This window comes from Anomalospiza imberbis, chromosome 13, assembly GCF_031753505.1.
Source record: "Anomalospiza imberbis isolate Cuckoo-Finch-1a 21T00152 chromosome 13, ASM3175350v1, whole genome shotgun sequence".
NCBI lineage: Eukaryota > Metazoa > Chordata > Aves > Passeriformes > Viduidae > Anomalospiza > Anomalospiza imberbis.
The window spans coordinates 1,698,318-1,718,620 of NC_089693.1; the positions used below are offsets into that span (position 1 = coordinate 1,698,318).

The 20,303-nt window shown below is 52.8% G+C and overlaps 1 protein-coding gene and 1 long non-coding RNA gene across 2 annotated transcripts in view; both read right to left on the reverse strand.

Moving 5' to 3' along the window:
• The window catches only part of SMAD6 (SMAD family member 6), a 38,798-nt gene extending 28,392 nt beyond the window's left edge, over positions 1-10,406 (reverse strand). The window contains 5 exon segments of the mRNA XM_068203503.1: positions 4,326-4,403; positions 6,115-6,171; positions 8,859-9,234; positions 9,237-9,278; positions 9,280-10,406. Coding sequence (XP_068059604.1) covers positions 4,326-4,403; positions 6,115-6,171; positions 8,859-9,234; positions 9,237-9,278; positions 9,280-9,624 — 898 coding nt within the window. The 5' untranslated portion in view covers positions 9,625-10,406.
• LOC137481674 (uncharacterized) lies at positions 32-3,383 on the reverse strand. Its single transcript, XR_011003598.1, has 2 exons — positions 782-3,383; positions 32-733 (listed from the first exon to the last, which is right to left on the reverse strand). It is a non-coding gene; the product is annotated as an uncharacterized lncRNA (long non-coding RNA).
• Positions 10,407-20,303: the final 9,897 nt, after the last annotated feature.

The following is a 20,303-nucleotide window of genomic DNA, read 5'->3' on the forward strand; positions in this document are numbered from 1 at the left end:
ACCTACAGTTAAATATGAAAGAAAAAAAGAAACCAAAACCACTACTGGCCCAAACAAACATCTGTCTGTGATTAAACTGGATGCACAGATATGTTGTGTCTTTTCTAAAGGGCTTGTTTCTGCAGGAAGGGAGGGAAGAAGGGATGAAAAGGCTCCAGGGTGGTGCTGGGTCAGACCCAGCCCCCAGCCCAGAGCTGTCACTGAGACACAGCAAAGCCAGAGCCTATCCTCAAACCCCAACATTTCCCCCCAGAAGAAACTGCTGTCCTATTACTGACAAAAATACCCTTTTTTTTCTATTAACAGGTAATTCCAGAACCTCTCCCCCAGCCCGGAAAGGGCAATGTTTGCCCAGTTGCCACACACATCCGCCTGACAGATTTAATGGGCTTTTTTTTTTTTTTTTCCTACTCCTAACACACAGGATCTTCATAAATTTCCTTGTTAGCATAAATCCTGCAGCCTGTTATTTCTGGGGGGGAGAGGAAGGGAGACGTTCACTTTCTCCATTCAGTGGGTTTTAAAATATGCTTCCTTAAGTTCATCCTAAATATTGCTGGAGGCAGAAAAAACCCTCTGGCTCTTGCCTGGAGCCGTGGCATCACCTCAGCAAGGCTGAGTCACCAGCTGGGATGGATGCTCCTGCCTTATTCCTCCCTTTGGTGGTACAGGGACCCTGCTCTCCAAATCCAATGCCCTCAGCCCCACCACTGCCCTGCAAAAACTTCCCCATCTTAAAAAAAACAAAACAACAAAAAAAACCAAAAAAAAAAAAACACACAAAAAACAAAAACAACAATGCAGAAATAATTTAAATAAGCTCCTGTCCATTCAGTCTGTTTTTTTCTCTCTGTTAATTCTCAGCTTTCCTCCACCATCATCAGTCACCAAGCACAGCTCATCTCCACATGGAGCTCAGCACCTTCAGGACATCAGCAGAGCTGCTGGAATAAACTCATGCCTATGCTTCCACTTCCAGGTGGAAAACACCTTCCTGCTGCTTTGGAGCACGGGCAGGAATTCATCCCTCCTCCAACAAACCACCAGTTCAACATTTCTTCTTTAGGATGCACATTTTCAGCTACACACAGGTTCAAAGCTAAAACTCTTGGAGAGTTTTAGCGCATGGGAAGTGATTTCTAAGTTTAAAAAAAAACCACCAAAACAACTGTTTTTGGAAAAAACAAACCAGCATCCTCCCTGGGGATGGTCAAGTCAGCACAGAGAACTACAGATGCAAGGCCACCTTTTACTCTCCCACCTGGCCTCCCCTCAGGACCTTCAGAATTTAAAGCCACCACTAACAAGAACTTTGGCCAGCGCTCATCATGGGGCTTTTTCAACAGGAATGGGGCTATTCTATGGGTTTTAAGAAAAGGTCCTTCCCAGGGCCAGTGAGGGAGAGCCCTGTGGGATTCAGAGGAAGGCAGGCAATCCCAAAGCTGCTCCATCCCATCCCACCCCATCCCCTGCAGAGAGGCTCAGCCCTCCGCACGCCTGGCAAGTCTAACGGGTACAGCAGCTTCTTGGCATGTGCTGGAGGAGCCAAGTCTGAGGGGAAGGGAAAAAAAATTACTACAAATGTTCCACCAATTATGAGTCACGAGGCTGAGCTTTTGTTCCTGCCTTGCTGGATTTTGCCCTTTCCCTGGTATTTCCCCAGCTCCGGCCGGGAGCTGCGGGGACGCCGGGGCTGGCCAAGGCTCTGCTGGCTCCCGGGGGACAGACAGGCTCAGCCCAGGCCAGGGAACCACCTGGGTTTAAAATATAATCCCCAAACAGCAGGTTTTCCCCAGCTCTGCTCCCCAGGCAGAAATGAACCTAAGGAGGAAAGGATGGAGCCCCTCTTTGTGCTGGATGTGGCACTGCCCGAGCTCAGGGGGAGGAAACTGCGGGGTCAGACATCTCCAAGTGCCTTTTCCCACCCACCCAGATCTCCCCAGGCCATTGCACCCCTGGGAAAACAGGAGCATCCCCCTTCCAAGGGAAAAGCTGTGGCTGGACACTGATCCTTGGACAAACAACTTTGTTCCAAGACCCAAATGCTTTGAACACGAGATGAAGAGGGCTCTGGGGTATCATTCCAGGGATCCAGGTCACATCCACCCAACCACCCACAATTTGTGCTTCCTTTTAGCCCTGACTGTTCCTCTGAACTTTACAGTGAGCCTGGTATTTCAATGAAGACTTTCCCTCTTTTTAAGGGCAATATTATAGCCATGGAGGGATCTAGTTCAAAAAGAGGTTTTTTTTTTTTTTTTAATTAACGCATATGACAGAGATCATCTTTTGCCTTCATGCTAAAACCTCTTGTTTAGAAGTTCATCAAGGAGAAACAGGAGAAGAATGGTTCTCTTTGTTACAGAAAATTGAATTTTGTGGTTTTAGTAGGAAAAGCCTTTTTGATGATCAAAGCTGGACCAATAAATAGCAGTGGCTTGATGCTAAATCCAAAATGTACTTATTTTTGGAAGACAAGTTAAATGCACACTGAGTACACAAGAGGAGGCAGGGAGGACCGCGTGCTTTGTGTATCACTCCCACAGACCTACACTTCAAGCAGGGCTATTAAATGAGTTGAAATGGAGAATAAACAAACTGAAATGTGGCAGGTAGACTGGAGCCTAAGTGGGTTTTTCCCTTGTACTTCCCCGTGATGACATGTATGGGTTAACTTCAGCAGGGCTCTTATCCTCTTTCAGCAATCGCGAGCACTGGGGAAAAATAAATCACCCAGCCCCAGACTCTTATTAAAAGTTACACCATTGGAAACGGCACAGGGGGAGAGGAGGGATCTGGTTTCAGCACAATCTCGGTCACATGTTATCATTATATTGTTCAAGGAAAAGTTAAAATCTCTCTTCTCTTCCAGCAAACCCACCAGATGTCCCATAAAGACTGAGCCACGAGGGTAGCTAAACCATTACGTCCTCAGGAACCCCGCTTTTCCAACTTGGCTGCTGTAACTTGATAATTGGCATTAATTACAACCAAAGCCACGGGCACGGGGAGCTTTAGGGATGTGCATCCAGCCCTAGGAATGTTTGTTAGGAATTGCAAACACATATTTATCAGAGCACAAGGCTGAACGGTTCCAGTCCTGCTATCAATTGTTCCCCTGCTCTGGACACTTGGCAGCACAACAAAAGCCCGTGGGACACCACGGGGACACCTGAAAGGACAAGGAGAAGGGAAAATCCCCAGAGGGGATGTGCCACCGTGCCATGATACAGACCCTGTGCTGTTTAACACCCTCTGGAGTTGGGATCAGCCTAAACAGCCCCAGGAGTGCCCAAGTCTCACCAAACTTCTCGCCAAACTGACCACGAACTCTTGCAAGGATAGAAAATGAAGAGAATTGCCACGACCGAGAGACCAGTACCCCAAAGTCCCTTCCACCACCCCCCTTGACTCACAGCATCCCCCAAGCGAGCAGCAGATCCCATCCATGTGCTCAGCAATCCAGCAAGGAAGCTCAGAGCTGTCCAAGCCCCACCCCAGCTGCTGAAGGAGACACGTGCGGCTCCACCAAAGCCCACGTTTGTCTGCCTTCATCCCAGCTCTCAGACCATGAAGCAGGCGAAGAAATTAAACCTGGTCCCGCAGCCAGGCCCCTCCTGTCCCACACAGTCAGCCCCCAGCCCGGGGTGAGACACCAAGGAGAGAGATGTGGGATGACTGATGCAGCCAGAGCCCAGCACTGAGCCAAGGACAGCCCCAACTCCACCTGCTGTCAGGTAAAACCACCCCAGGCCCTGCAGAGCCCCATTAAGTGAATGAAAGGTTGCAGGGTGGGGCAGAGCAAAAACCAGGACCTAATTAAGCCAAGCTTTGTTCAGGATCTTCAATGGCTCCGTAGCTGGGAGCCTGCTCATGAAAGCAGGGATTGCAGCCCGGGGGCCAGGGCCCAACAGGTAACACCAGCCCGACGGTCCCGGCAAGAACCGGCCCAGAGCAGCAGCACTGGAACAGCCTCGCTGGGCTGCCATGGCAATGGGGAGGGCCCACAGCCCAGCCCCACAGCCCAGCCCCACAGCAGCCACGGCCCTGCAGCCTGGGACCCATCCCGGTGGCCTCCACACGGGACACGAGTGGCCCTGTGGCCACCTCCAGGCATCCCTGCTCATCCCACAAACAGCATCTTATCACAACACGCAGAGCACGGACTTCTGTGAAAAACCAACTCAAATGACTGCTCTTTTTGTCCTTCCCTTCACACCCAGAGCACAAACCAAGAGCAGGACCAGGACCCCCGTCCCCTCCTGCTGTCCTGCCCCACCACCAGCCCCCCATGGTGGGGAGAAAAGGCACCAACAGCTGCCAACCTGAGAAATCTCCGGGCGTGGCGTTGGGAGAGTTTGTAGCCTCTGTTTCAGTGTAAGACAACGTGGAATCTGATAGATCTGGGGGGAAAAAAAAAAAAAGAAAAAAAAAGCACTTTTAGTCCCGCTGCGTTTGCCAGCGCTACGTGAGCACTCCTGGCTGCTGGGCTTCCCACCACCTCCCCGAGAGAAACTCTCCACAGAGCCAGAAAGCAGCGATTAACTTTGTAGCTCCACCACGCAAATGCAAAGTTTGAATTGCCTCGACCACAAAAATAACTCCAGTTCAGTTGATCAAACAAGTAGGAACTTGGTGCTTACTGGATAAAGTTACATTAAGCCTCTAAACAAGTCAGAGTTACTATACTTAATTATCACCATTAAAATTCTTGAAGCTGTTTATTCTTGCTTCCTTCCTTCCTCTTTGCTGAAGCGAAGGAAACTTTGTTTTAACAAGTTAAGAGTCTTTGTTATTCTCTCTTGCTTACACCCCTCTAATTAAGTGCTCAACTGTTTGCTCACAGATTAACTATTATTTTTCCAATCAAACAAGCCAGTGAAGCAAATTTCAACCCCTGGCTGTTGTTTTAATAAAGTCACGTGTCGCTCACTATCATCTCTCCCTGCAGCACAAGCAGTTTCTAAAAGGAATTAACTTGGAAGGGGGAGCACAGGGAGGGACAACTCCTTTTTTTTTTTTTTTTTTGCCTCCACACCTAACAAAAAAAAAAAAAAAGAAAAGAAAAAGAAAAGAAAAAGAAAAAAAAAGCCACCAGCAGCCAAGTTGGCCTTGCAGACCGCTCTGGTCACAGCCCTGTGGCGATGGATGAAGGCGCCGGGCACGGGGTGCACACATGGCTGAGCTGCTCCCAGGCCTGGCAGGGCAGCTCCTGCCTTCCCCCGGGGCTGGGTGGGACAGGCAGGCACTGCTGTCCCCTCCTACCCCTGCCAAACCCCATTTGTCTCCTCCCCGTCCCTGCCCCGTGGCAGCAAAAGCAGCTCCCCCTGGTCATTAACCCCAGTAAATCACTGACCACGGGATAAAGGGAGAAAGGCCCCAGCTGCACCAGTCCCAGCAGGAAATCCAAGAGGGATGTGGGATTCCTCCCTTCCCTCCCGCGTCTCTGCTTCCCATTTAATTGCACAAGAAGCAGGGCTGAGAAAGGATGGTGAGGATGCAGCGATGCCACCTCTAAACATCTCCAGGCCCACGTGCAGCACACAGGACCAGGATCCAAGGCTGCCAGCACCCAGCATCCTGCTCTCCACACCCAGCCCAGCCACCCCAAAGCTGCTCTCACCAACTCTGTTTGGAAAACCTTTTAGAATTCCCCAGGAAAAGCGACACCCCGTTCAGAAATGACACAGCGCCGAGTTTCAAAGACTTTCCGTCCCTCTGCAAGGAGCAGAGGAAGGGTAATAGCTGGTTCCTCCGTGGAGCAGCACAGCCAGGCCTTTATGGAAATGGCACCCAGGAGCTCCCACTCCCGCAGATTACACACACAGACAAAACATGACGTCTGGTAACCTTTCATTACGCCTTCATTAAAAATAGAGCTTCATATTATTTTGGAAAATATGCATGTGTCTACACGGTAATTTGGTAGGATAAACTGGCATCCATTTTCCTCTTAAAACCCGTCAGCTGATGCTTGCTCAGAAATAATGAGCAGCCATAAAACCCCGACTTGTTGGCTTTTGCCCGACGTGCCAGGTAGGGCTGTCTCAGAACCAGCACCGGGGCTGCACCATGAAAGAGTTCCCCAGAGATCAAAAGAGACAAAACACGTACCCAGTGGCTTTTGCTCATCATTAGGAGACAGCCGAGAGTAGGGAGGTGGTGGAGACTCTGGAAAAACAAAACTTCAGGTTAGTGCTGTGTTCGGTTTATCAACAAACCCTCTCGCTTTCTCTTCCGAGGTAGGAGCTCCTCCAAGGTTATAAACACCCAGTGGAAAACAAAACACTTGGAAGCAACTGGAGACCAAGGTTTTCCTGATTTTTGAGCAATGGGAGTTCCACCTTGAACTTTCAAAGTGGGCTTTGCTACTGAAAATGCTGCACCCCTCTGCCCCATATCTGTGCCTGGGGACCCACAGATTGAGTCACACAAAACATCAAATTGCTGCCCAAGAACCACATTTCCATCATCTGCACTGGGAGACGACCTTCCATGGGTGACTCCAACACACAGGGCTTAACAGGCGCTCCCCAAACACTTCCCAAGCACTGAAAAGAAGGATTGGGTGATGAGAAGACTCCTCTTGGCACACAGGGCTGGCACCAGAGGCAGGCTGGCTTCAGCCACCAAGCCATCCAAGTGGCTTTGGTCCATCCCAAAAGGCCTCGGCACAAAAGGGGCTCAGGAGCAGAGGCCACTGTGGTCCCTCTCACCCTGAATCCATCCCAAAAGCTCCCGAGCTCAGCTTTAAGCAGCAGCACAGAGCAGTCATGTGCTCCAAGTTCAGCAAGTCCTCAGAGCTGCTTTGCTGGACCAGGTCATTCAACCAGCTCCCGCTGATCTTGGAAGGGTCAAGACCACGGGCAAGGCCAATGAAGGTGCTTCACCAACTGCAGGCCCTGGTTACAGGGGTTTATTTTCCCTTTCCATAGTATGACAGTGATGTTTCCTAAATTGTAACTTGCCAAAACTGAGCGTGCAGCCAGCTGGGCTCTATCCGCATTGAGCAGGCACTGACTCCAGCGAGAAATTGCTCTGTGAAATCCAGCAGTGGCACCACATCGACCCCAGAGCAGGGAAACACGGGAGTGCTCCTCAGCCCCCACCCCGACCTGAGAGCACTCAGCCAGCAACTGCAGCTCAGCCCGGCTGGGCTCCCCAAAAAGCACCTCAGCATCCCCTGTGTGATGGCTCTGGGGTCATCTACTGCTTCGCAGAAAAGCTTCCCCATTTCGCCTGAGGGAGCAGGGTGCTCTTCTCACATGGTGCTTATAAATCCCAAACTACAAAAAAATAAAGCTGCTGATGTCCCCACGTGGAGCTAACAGCCGGACCTGGCTGTGCTGGTCCCACTCCAGACCTGCTGTCACCAGGGACTCGTTGGAAGCACCCCAGAACTTTCACACCCCACAGCAAACTGGGTGGGAAACACCAACAGGATGATCCCCGTAGGGAGCCACTTGTGGAAAAAGGGCATCAAGGCCTTCTCCTGGCTCCTGTTACCAGCGCCCAGCCGGCGCGGGTGGGGTCCTGGCACAGTCACCCGTTATCAAAGTGATAAGGAGCCACTTGATAACAGCTCTGCTTTCTACTACTCCCAGCACAGGGCTGGCAGCCGCTCGCCGCTGGGAAAAGCACCACGGCTGCAGGAAAGAGACTGGGAAACTCCTCCCGTTTCTAAAAGAAATGCCCCGTTCCTAAAAACGCAGCTCAGCTCCAGCTGGAGTAAAAAAGCTGCCTCCAGCCTCTAGCGACCTTCGGGAGAAGCACGCCCAGAAGAGAAGTTTCTTTGAAAGAAGTGATGCAAAGCAAGGCAGGAGCCCAGATTGCAAAAGGAAGAATAAAATCCAAGTTCTTGCCAAAAAGAGGGACAGTCAGCATAGAATCATAGGATGGTCTGGGCTGGAAGGGACATCAAAAATCATCTCGTCCCACCGCCTGCCATGGGCAGGGGACACCTTCCACTGTCCCAGGCTGCTCCAAGCCCCATCCAACCTGGCCTGGGACACTGCCAGGGATCCAGGGGCAGCCCCAGCTTCTCTGGGCACCCTGTGCCAGGGCCTCAGCACCCTCACAGGGAAGAATTTCTCCCCAATATCCCATCTAGCCCTGTCCTCCGGCAGTGGGAATCCAGCTGTCCATTTTCATTACAGTTTTTGTGCAGCCTATTAAATATTATTTCCATTTCTGCACCTCAAACTCCAACGTATCTCTGCTCCATGTAACCATTCCCTGCTGACAAGGACACACGATCGAGTATTGCTGAAAAAAAACCAAAAAACCCTCAACAAGCCCAAACCCACGCCTTGAAAACGCTCACCTCTGCCCACGGTTAAAAAAAAAAAAAAAAAAAAAACACAAAAAACAAAACAAAAACAAACAAACAAAAAAAAAAACCCGAAAATTGCAGGAGCCCCCGATGTCCCCGCGGGTCCGGGGATCCCCGCGGCGGGGACATCCCCGCAGCCCCCCCCGAAGCGCCTGCGGCTTTAAGCCGGCGGCGGTGACCGCCCGGCTCCGATACGAGCGAGCCAGGCTGGCGCCAGCGGGATGGAGCCGCCGATTATCGCCCGTCCGGCTCCCGGAGAGCGGGGAAACTCCACGGGAAGGGGAAAAAACCAATAAAGAGAAAGGGCTTCTTACGCACAACTGGAACCGCGGGTTGCAAGAGATGGGGGGGATGGCCGGCCGGGACCCCGGACCAGGCGCGTCCCCCCGGGCATCCCCGCAACACCGCGGGGCCGGGGCAGCGCTGCCCACGAGGGCTCGGATAAACCCAGCAAGGGGTCAGAAAGCCCGAACCCCCAAATCGGTGCGTGTTTGTGGCGGGGGGGACCCAACTCGCCGCCGCTCACCTGGCCCACAGAGGCGGCTGAAGTGGTAGGGGTTGCAGCAGACCGTGGGTCCGTCGGCGACGCCGAAGCTCTGGCACTCGCAGAGGGGCTTCAGCTCGGCGGGGTGCTGCAGGTCGGGCCAGCGGAACAGCTTGCCCAGGAGGAGGTGCGGGGGTGCCGCCAGGCCCCCCAGGCGCACCTCGGTGCGGGCCACCAGGACGCAGCCGCCGGGCATCCCCCCGCGGGACTCCACCGCCTCCAGCAGGCTGTCCAGCGAGCGCTCCTTCAGCCGCTTCAGCAGCGAGTAGGTGACGGCCTTCAGCTCCTGCTCCAGCAGCAGCAGCCGCGCCCGCGCCTCCCGGCCCCGCCGCTCCGGGGAGCCGCCGTCGGCCGCGCCGTCGGGGCCGGGGGCGGCGGCGGCGGCGGCGGGGGCAGGTTGGGGGCCGCCCGGCTCCCGCTCCGAGAAGAGGCAGCAGGTCACGGTCCGGCCGTCGCTCTCCGGCGCGGAGCCGGGGGCGCGGAGCCGGGCCCCGCGCCGCTCCGCCATGGGGTCCCCGCGCGGCGCCGCCTCGCCCGCCGCCCCGCGCCGCTCCTCCGCCTCCCGCAGCAGCAGGCTGCGCGCTACCGCGCGGAGCTCCGCCGAGGGGCTTTTCTCCGTGATCTTGCAGCTGCCGGTGGCTCCGAGGTCGTGGCCGCTCCTGGCGCTCCCATCTCCGCCGTCCCTGTCCGGAATGACGCGGCTCCTCCAAAGTCGCCGCACCAGCCCTGAGCGTTTGGACCTGAACATACGACCCGCGGGCGGCCGGGGGTCGCGTCGCTCTCCGCCGCCCCCCGCCCTCCTCCGCGGGGCTCCTCGCTCCGCCGCCGGCTCTATCTCATCGCAGCCCCGGAGCAGCCCGGACTCCCCGCGGCGCTGCTGCCCAGCGGATCTCGGACGGCCCGCGGCGGGGCCGCACCATGGGGGGGGCGGCGGGGCGGCGCGGGCATAGACGGCGCCGCGGGGGCCGCTCCCGTGGCGGCGCTGGGGCTCGGGCGCGCCGCGCCGTGCCCTACATCGGCTGCCAACGCGGGGCCGGGCGGGGAGCGGCGGGGGCGAGGGCCGGGGGGAGCCCGGGGCAGCGCTCGGCTGCGCCCCGCGGCCGCTCCACCATACAAGGTGGGGAGGAGCGGGGTGAAGCGCGCCCGGCGCGGGGGTGCCGCCCGGCGGGGAACCGGCGCCGGGGGCCGCTCGGAGGCGTCGGATCCCTTCAGCCAAAAATAGTATTTAAAAAAAAAAAAAAAAAAAAAAAAAACAAAAAAAAAAAAAAACCAAAAAGGGAAAAAAAAAAAATTAAATCAGAAAGGCGAAGAAGCAGCAGCAGCAGAGCCCGCAGCGCAGGCCGGTTGTCAGCGCGTCCCTTGTCCGCATCGCAGGGCGCGGCCCCGGTCCGGCGGGTCCGTGCGCGGCTCCCGGGGCCGCCGCCGCCGCCCGCTCGCGCCCGCCCGCCCCTCGCCGGCTTTTGTGTGGCCGGGGCGCGCGCGCGGGGCCCCTCGCGAGCGGCGCCGCCATTGGCTGCCGCCCATCATGTGCCAGTCTAGACACTCCGGCGGCTCCGCGCGGCACCGGCCCTTGCGCAAACACCGGCTCGGGTTTCCGACCGCTTAAAGCGCCCTCCCGCCGCCCCGCGCCCTCCCGCCGCTCCCGCCCGCCGCCGGCCCCGCGCGCCGCCGGCGGGCGGGATGAGAAGGGTGGGGGGGGGGGGGGATGGCCCCGCGGGGAGCGGCGGAGCGGGGCGGGGGGGGCGGCGGGCGAGCGGGGCGCTGTGGAAGTAGGTCACGGCAGCGCGGGGGTTAACGCGCCCCCCCCCCCGGCCACACCCCCGCGATGTATCAACTTGTCCGCCGTGGCAAAAGTTCAGGCCCGGCGCGCTCCCATTGGCCCGCGGCCGCGTGACGCGCGGCGCCGCCGCCTCCCATTGGCCGTCGCGCGGCGCGGGCCCCGCCCCCCGGTCCCGCCGCGGCGCGGCCGTGAATGAACGGCGGGGCCGGGCGGGCCCCGCGCCCCGCAGCGGCGGGGACGGCGGCACACAGACCGGCCCGGGGCCACCAGCACCGCCGCCGGGAGCCGGCGGAGCCGCGGCCTCGTGTCCCGCCCCGCAGTGCCCGTGGGGAGCGGCACGCCGGGGATGGGACCCGTCCCAGATAACCCTTCCCCGAATGCGGAGGGAATAAGAGAATTCCTATAAAAGAGGCGTTCGCAGCCCCCGCCCGCCCTGGGAAGCCAATGGCGGGGTTCGGAGCAGGACGGCTTTGCCCATCCTGGCTCCATCCCCCGGCATGCGGGGAGGTTTCCCCCACCCTGGGATGGATCGGTGGGAACCTGCCGGAGGAAAAGCTTGGGGCCAGCCTGAAGGCTTCGCTAATGAGCAAAAATTAATCTGGGCAATTAATCCCCCAGCAGTTGATCAGTTAAGGGAAAAACACCCAAAACCAAACCAATGAATTTATTTCTACCAACAGAACCTCGTCAACCTGAATGTTCGTAGTTTTTCTTTTGGAATCTTTTGGGTGGCTTTTTCCAAACCTGAAGGCTTCTGTCCAAATTTCTGTCCACATTTTCCCAAACCTGCCCTAATTCACCCAAGAACATAATTTAAATCTACTGATGAACACTACCATTATTTTTTTTCACAGCACACTTAATCAGTGCATCATCTAATACTCCAATTAAAATCCATAGGTGAGGTGCGTGCCACCGACATTTGCACCAATATAAACACAGAATGGAAATAGATCTTTTGATTTTGGGGTCACTTCTGCCCCTTCTGACCTGTAGGGCCAGGGGCAAAGCTCCTTTTCCCCTGCCATTTTGGGGAGGGGTTTAGGAAATGTGCAGCTTGCCTGGTTAAGAATCTAAAAAACTCCTACAAAACCTGTGAGGGACTGGCTGCCCCTGACATTGCAGCCACGCTTCACCATGGTTTGGGCTGAAGTCACCCAACACCCCACTGTGGGAGGGAAATGCCTTTTTTTTCACAGTGAAAAGGCACAAAAGGGGTCAAAAAAAAATTCAGCTTCAGACATGGAAGTAGAAAGTGTGATTTCCTGGATCTCATGGAATCATGCAACAGTTTGGGTTGGAAGGGATCTTAAAGCCCACTTGGTTTCACCCCTCACCATGGGCAGGGACACTTTCCTCTATTCCAGGTTGCTCCAAGCCCTGTCCAGCTTGGTTTTGGCACTTCCAGGGATGAATCTCCAACCCTGGCGGGATCCCTGCCCATCCTGAGGCTGCTCCAGAGAAGTCCCAACCCTTGTTTAAAATCCACACTGATCACCCTGCCCTGTGTGACCCCAGGATTCACCTCCCTAAACGTAGCTGATGCTTTTCTTCCCACCACTGTCTTTCCAAGCTGTCACCTAAATTACAATACATCCCAAATGTGCAATTACCAGCATTTAAATATATATAAATCTTAAATATAGCACTGCTGGAGCTAAGAATAGGTTATTATTCCAACAAGCAACGTCTCAGCGCTCATCCAACGCTCTGTAATCACGGAGTGTGCAATATGGCAGGAAGAACAATGGGGCTTTCATGGGATCCGGAGCAGCCCAGCATCTCCACGGGCACAGGTATGCAGGAGCAGCCCCATTGCACCCGGAATGCCATCCATCCCAGCCCCTGCAACAACAGCACATTGTTCCTGTTCCTGCCCCAACGTGGGCAGCCACAACAGAGCCCTCGATTGTGCCCGGCACAATGCGCGTAGAATTTATAGTAATGTTGGTTATTAAAGGATTGCTAGTGATGAACAGCAATGTCCTCTTTCACTGCCTTTTTTTTTTTTTTTTAACCCTCCTTTTTTTTTTTTATTTTGCCTGTCATGATAACAAACATTCCTGGGAGATGCTCTGGAACACATCCTACAGGTCTTGGCAGGGAAGCTGGAGAGAAGCTTTTGAAAGCCTGCCAGTGTTATCTGACATGGATCTCCCAGGTAGGACAGAAAGCCAAATCCTCCTGGGTCCAAGAGGACCGTGGGTGGCCAAGAGAGCACCAACCTCTTCCCAAAGCCAAACTGCAGCTGGGATGGGGAAAAAAGGGGGACAGGGACCAGCCCTGCCATTGCCAGCACCCTCAAAGGCATCAGTAGAGCCCAAACCCCGACTGTGGCACTCCAGGTGTTCAGCAAGGAAAATTAATATCATCATTTTCTGCTTCTTTTTTTATTAATCTCTAGCATTTGATCCATTCCTGATCAAAAAGAAGAATGCAGGGGTTAAAACACAAAATGAATAATTGACACTTAAATGACGTAGTAGGAGCTCAACTTGTAGGTTATTTTAATGCCTTGAAAATGGGGGGCAGATGGGGACCCCCAAGGGGTGGGGAGGCCTGGGGGACACATTGCACCCCCTTTTCCATCCAGGAATGGGCGCTCGGAGTGTCTGAGCCCAAACAGAGAAATCACCCCAAACCTGCTGCGCCAGAGCCAGGGGCTCTGCCAAAAACTAAAATGCCTCATAAAATCCTGCTGGTTTTGCTGGAAGCTGATTTTGAAAGGAACCAGAGAAAAAAGGTTTTGACAACACCAGAATGTCCCGTTTCCTTTGTTTTCATGACATTGCCATGATTTTCCAGTTCAAACTGACTTTTCATTTTACTCTTGCAAATGTTATGCCCTGTGTGGTAACACACTGTGATAGGACCTTGGACCCTCTTCAAAATGGAAAAAGCTAAAATCAGAATGAGGCATTTTGATAAATCCAAAGCATTAAAAAAAATTATGTTTGAAGAGTTTTCCTCCATGGAGAATTTCCCAACTGCTGGACTCCACACTCCCAGAGCTCCTTGGCATCTTGAAACCCTTTTGGCAGAGATGTGCTCTCAGCAGCTCAGGCTGTGCCCCCATCCTGGAGGGGCTGCAGCCTTGGCAGGACCCTTCCCATGGGAAGTAACTGTTATGAACAAAAATAAAATTTAAACTTTTGGGCAATGTAGTTAACAATGGTTAAATGTTGTTACAAAGTTAAATGTGGTTAATACAAGTAACAAATTGTGATTAGTGATATTAAAACCCAGTACTGTTGTGCATGTATAAAGGGCGAGTGGAACCCGGGAGGAGATGTGTGGCAAGCACATTTCTCTCTCTCTCAGGATTTTTTTTCCTAGAGGTGCACAGAGAGAAAGAAAGAGAAAACAATTTCTGTTTCTGCTCCTTGTTTTTCCCATGTGGAATGTGTTTGGAGAATCGTTTACCTGGGGTGATTGCTTGGTTGGATTCTGGTGAGGATGGTTTGAGCTGATGGCCCATCCAACCCACCTGTGGCTGCACTCTCAGAGAGGACCACGAGTTGTGAGTTAGATATGGTAGTTAGAACAAGTAGGTTTGTAGTTTTAGTATCTTCTTTTATATAGTATATTATAATATATAGCATAGTTATAATAAAGAAATCATTCAGCCTTCTGGAGCTGGACATCATCATTTCTTCCCATTGGGTTCGCCTGCATTTTATGATAGAGATGGGGTGCCAATCTTTGTAAAAGGACAGAGAAACTTTCAGGAGTATTACATCATAGAACACAACCACAACTTAAATCAAGATTGGAAGAGAGACCAACCAGTGGGAGGCGAGAATTCCAAAATGATTGGCCAAGACTGCACCAACTTACAAGCCAACCAGCAACGGAGAAATAGACCCACCACAGCACGGATCCTGAGCGCCCCAATCAGGAGACGAGAGAGAGATTTTAAAAGGCCTGGGGAGTCTGACACCCGGGTCTTTCCTCGGAGCCGGTTTCCCTGGAAACACCCCTAGGTTCCAATTACTAAGTTGTTGAAACAGTCTCTGGACTAGCAGGAGGCTTTTGCTTCCAGTTGTTGGGCTTACTTTTTTTAATCAACCTGCCTCCTTTTTGTTACTTTAAACTTTCTTTCTAAGCCTGTCCACAACATAACCTCACTTTCCCAACTCTCCTGGGGCATCAAATCCTGCAGTGGTTTGGTTTGGAAGGGACCTTTTAGCCCATTCAGTGTCACCCCTGCCATGGCAGGGACACCTTCCACTGTGCCAGGCTGCTCCAAGCCCCATCCAACCTGGCCTTGGGCATTCCCAGGGATCCAGGGGCAGCCACAGCTTCTCTGGGCACCTGTGCCAGGGCCTGCCCACCCTCACAGGCAACAATTCCTTCCCCAGTATCCCATCCATCCCTGCCCTCTGGCAGTGGGAAGCCATTCCCTGCTGTCCTGTCCCTCCATGCCTTGTCCCCAGTCCCTCTCTAGCTCTCCTGGAGCCCTTTCAGGCTCTGGAATGGGCTCTAAGATTTTCCTGGATCCTTCCCTTCTCCAGGTGAACGTTCCCAGCTTTCCCAGCCTGGCTCTGGAGCAGAGGTGCAGCGTCACGTCCAGCACTGTCCCAGTGTGTGACAACCCCACGGAGAACCTGGGACATCAGTGCAGGACCCTCTGCCTGGCCAGGGAGTGCCCAGGCGGGTGCATTGACACCCCAGCCCAGAGGCCAGTTCTGCTCTGGCAACTTTCCTCCAAGGGGGATCCAAGTTTCCCCATCCATCCATCATCCATCCATCCATCCATCCATCCATCATCCCTCCATCCATCCATCCATCCATCCATCCATCATCCCTCCATCCATCCATCATTCATCCATCCATCATCCCTCCATCCATCCATCATCCATCCATCATCCATCCATCATCCATCCATCAATCATCCATCCATCATCCATCCATCATCCATCCATCATCCATCCATCCATCCATCCATCCATCATCAATCCATCCATAATCCATCATCCATCATTCATCCATCCATCATCCATCTATCATCCATCCATCCATCATCCATCCATCATCCATCCATCCATCCATCCATCCATCATCCATCCATCATCCATCCATCCATCCATCCATCATCCCTCCATCATCCATCCATCATCCATCATCCATCATCCATCCATTACCATCCATCCATCCATCCATCCATCATCCCTCCATCCATCCATCCATCCATCCATCCATCATCCATCCATCCATCCATCCATCCATCCATCCATCCATCATCCATCATCCATCCATTACCATCCATCCATCCATCCATCCATCATCCATCCATCCATCCATCATCCTTCCATCCTTCCATCATCCATCATCCATCCATCCATCATCCCTCCACCATCCATCCAACATCCATCATCCATCCATCCATCCATCCATCATCAATCCATCCATAATCCATCATCCATCATTCATCCATCCATCATCCATCTATCATCCATCATCCATCCATCCATCATCAATCCATCCATAATCCATCATCCATCCATCCATCCATCCATCATCCATCCATCCATCCATCATCCATCCATCCATCATCCCTCCATCATCCATCCATCATCCATCCATCCATCATCCATCCATCATCCATCATCCATCATCCATCCATTACCATCCATCCATCCATCCATCCATCATCCATCCATCCATCCATCATCCTTCCATCCTTCCATCATCCATCATCCATCCATCCATCATCCCTCCACCATCCATCCAACATCCATCATCCATCCATCCATCCATCCATCCATCCATCCATCCATCCATCATCCATCCATCATCCATCCATCATCCCTCCATCCATCATCCATCCATCCATCCATCATCCATCATCCATCATCCATCCATCCATCATCCCTCCATCCATCCATCCATCCATCCATCATCCATCCATCCATCCATCCATCCATCCATCCATCATCCATCCATCATCCCTCCATCCATCCATCATCCATCCATCATCCATCCATCATCCATCCATCATCCCTCCATCATCCATCCATCATCCATCATCCATCATCCATCCATTACCATCCATCCATCCATCCATCCATCCATCATCCATCATCCATCCATCCATCCATCATCCATCCATCATCCCTCCATCATCCATCCATCATCCATCATCCATCATCCATCCATTACCATCCATCCATCCATCATCCATCATCCATCATCCATCCATCCATCAATCATCCATCCATCCATCCATCATCCATCCATCATCCATCCATCATCCATCCATCCATCATCCATCCATCCATCCATCCATCATCCATCCATCAATCATCCATCCATCCATCCATCCCAATCCCACTGTGGCCCCGTGCTGAGGCTGCCTCTGCTGCCCGTGGGGGTGAACTGGGGCCAAAACAGCCAAATTGCTTAGGGATGGATTGAAATTAAATATCCTCCAAAATTCAACGTCACCAGGAAGGAGGAAGAAGCGGCAAAATCCAGCAGCAGTCGGCCAAACACTGCATTTCAGCAGGAATTAATGTGAACGGGTTAATGGAGACTGCACGAGGCAGGAGCTGCTGAGTTTCCAGGCTTTTCAAGGCCCTTCCCACGAGTTTCTGCTGTGGGTGGGGACAAGCTGACTCACAGTTTCCAGGGCTGTAGTAACATTTCAACACCCCGGCGCTCCAGCCTTGGGGACTGATGGCAAAGAGCACATTCCCAGCAGAGTGGTTGGGAAGCTTTTTGACAAAATGTTTTCTTGGGTCAGAAAATGTCACTTGGGCAAAACCAGACTTTTTTTTTCTTTTTTTTTTTTTTTCTTTTTTTTTTTTTTTCCTTTTTCTTTTTTCTCTTTGGTAGCGAAGTACCAGTTTCCATGAAATGTTCCTTGGAAACATTTTCTGAGAGCAAGCTTGGATTTCTAGTCAAACTCACAGAGGTAAAGTCATCTCCCTAAAGGTCCTTGGGGTGGGTGATGGCTTCCATCCCTGGTGGTGCCCATCCCAGGAAAGGTCCCTTGCTTGGAGCAGGGACATGGATTCTATAATTCCCTTTTGGTGGAGCTGGGCCAAATTGTAAAAAATAATTAAGCAGTTTCTGTGGGAGAAAGAGTCTGACTTTAGCACTGGAGATGAGAGCCTTGATCTGAGATAGGGAGTATTGGGTTCAGTTCCCTGGTTTGGCTCATGACAAACAAGGACTGAACCACAAGTCAGGCCAGTGCCACGAGTACAGGATTATCCCCTGTGCTGCTGCTTTCATTTTTAGGAAAACAAACTCAAGGCATCCCAGAAAAGCCCTGTTGCAATCTAAGGAAAGCATTGGTGTCTCCAGCTTTGTAGCACAGGAAGAGTGCCTTCATCCAAACACAATGCCAGCCTCCACAGAGAGAAAAGCGGGCTTTTCTCCTGAATAAAAATTCATTTCCATTTTTCCCAAGGCACCCCGTGGTTCTTGGTCAGTCACAGGGTGAAACATGAAGCAGGAGAAGCATCTCCTGTCATTCCCAGTGGTGCTGAAAATCCCCTCTGGGGAGTCCAATCCTCTCCAAGCAGCCTTGGGAACCTTCAGAAAATGCAGAGTCAGCTCAGCAAAGCAGAGAAGGATGAAGGGCTCCATGAAGTGTGCCCAGGTTCCCTTTGGCAGTGGCATGGGAAGGTGACCTGTGAGCACGGGGCTGCCAGCGGAGCTCCCAGTGCCCCTCCTGCTGCCACTGACTGGGATTCTCCGTGGCCTTTTGAAGTGATGAGCTGAGAGAATGAGGCACGTGGTGGGAGAGGACGAAGGCATTGATTGCTGAGCCTCCATCTGGGCTTTATCCAGGAGGACGTCCCACCTGGTGGTGCACTGGGAGCTGCAGTGGGTCCCACAGTGCTGTGAGCACGAGGAGGGGACAGTGCAAGGTCCTCCCAGTACTGGAGGGAGCCTACAGGAAAGATGGAGAGGGACTTTTTACCAGAGCCTGGAGTGACAGGACAGCGGGGAACTGACTAAAACTGACAGAGAGAAGTGTTGGGTTGGATATTAGGAGGAAGTTCTTCACTGTGAGGGTGGGCAGGCCCTGGCACAGGTGCCCAGAGCAGCTGTGGCTGCCCCTGGATCCCTGGCAGTGTCCAAGGCCAGGTTGGATGGGGCTTGGAGCAGCCTGGGATAGGGGAAGTTGTCCCTGCCCAGACAAGGTAAGATTTAAGATGCCTTCCAACACAAACCATTCTGGGATTCTGTCAGATGAAGAGGAGGATGGGGAGGAAAAGTCACCTTCAGCACCGCCGAAAATGGTGCAGCCCTGAGGCTGCTGCAGGAGAGAGAGGCACATGCTGAGACCAGCCCCTGCCTGCATGGCAATTTGGGAATTTGGACCACCTACCTCAGCCTCAATCCTTCCTTCCTCAGCCTCGGAAGGACCAGCAACCCCCAAACCCCTCCTGTCCTGCTCGGGCTGCAGGAGCCCAGTTCTGTCACACGAACCAGCTGCACTGCTCGGATGGGAAGGGAATTACAGCCAGAGGACATCCAGAAATCACATCCCCCTAACACACACCAGCAGTTTGTCCTTCTATCAGCCTTTATTCAGCAGCTTGTGGAGACAGTCTGCCTTTCTGGAGCCTTTTCCAGGCAGATAACACCCAGTTCTGAAACTGCCCTTGACGTTCTTGTTGGCTTGGCTTTGGTGAATTGTCATTTTTGATCTGGAAAGGGATTATTTGAGTAAGAAAAACAGCTCTGTGTCCTGCCACCACGCCGATCCAGCAGCAAACTGTGTAACATGCCAAGCCCAGTGTCCTTAAAAAAAATAAATCTACCCCTCTCCATGTTTACCCATACAATTTGCAAACACAAAACTAGAAGTTCCCCAGGGGGATAGGATTAAAAAAAGGTTTATTCTATTTGGAGCTGGTTCAGAAAGCAAAGGGAGTATATATAAATGCATATGTTTATGTCCAAAATGGATTTTAATTGAGGTTTGTTGTGTCCAGTGGTGCTCTGCTAGAAGCAGGAGCTAAAAACACGGCAGGGCTGGAGGACAAGGAAGGTTGAGGAGGACACCAAAGCAGATCTGAGAAAGGTCAGCCCTAAATGGCAACCTGTCCATTTCTGCAGTAGTTTGCTCTCCTATTTATGATGGTATTTTCTGGGAAGAGCTGGCCAGAGCCAACTAGGGCAGGCTTGTAAAAAGATAATTTTTCTCCCTTAGAAAACACAAAGACAGACAGACTGGGCTGCTGGCTTTTCTCCCTGCCCAAGATCTGCTGCCCTGGGCAATTTGTTCTGTTGCAGCAGCTCTTTGCTGGAGTGAGTGGCGTCTGGGCAGCTTCAGAGCAGACGCCAGTCACTCCAGTAAAGAGCTGCTTACCACAGCTTTGGTAAATATTTTCTGCAGTGGTGCAGCAGCATCTCACAGAGCAGCACTGTTATTTCGTAGGCATCTCCAATAATAACTCTGAGAGGAGCAGCCACAGACATCAGCAAAAGCTGCTGCCACTGACCAAAACTTTGGAGAAGCAGGAACAGAAGTGGGAAGAGAATAGAAATAGGGATTGAGTCACTGGCTGGAGAGGCAGCAAGGGAAAATTGAGAAAGGCAGGCTTCTAAAGCTGGTCCTGGGACACGGCTGCGGGATCAGCACACGCTGGGCTGATGCTTCCCCAGATTTCTCACAGCCTCTAAAT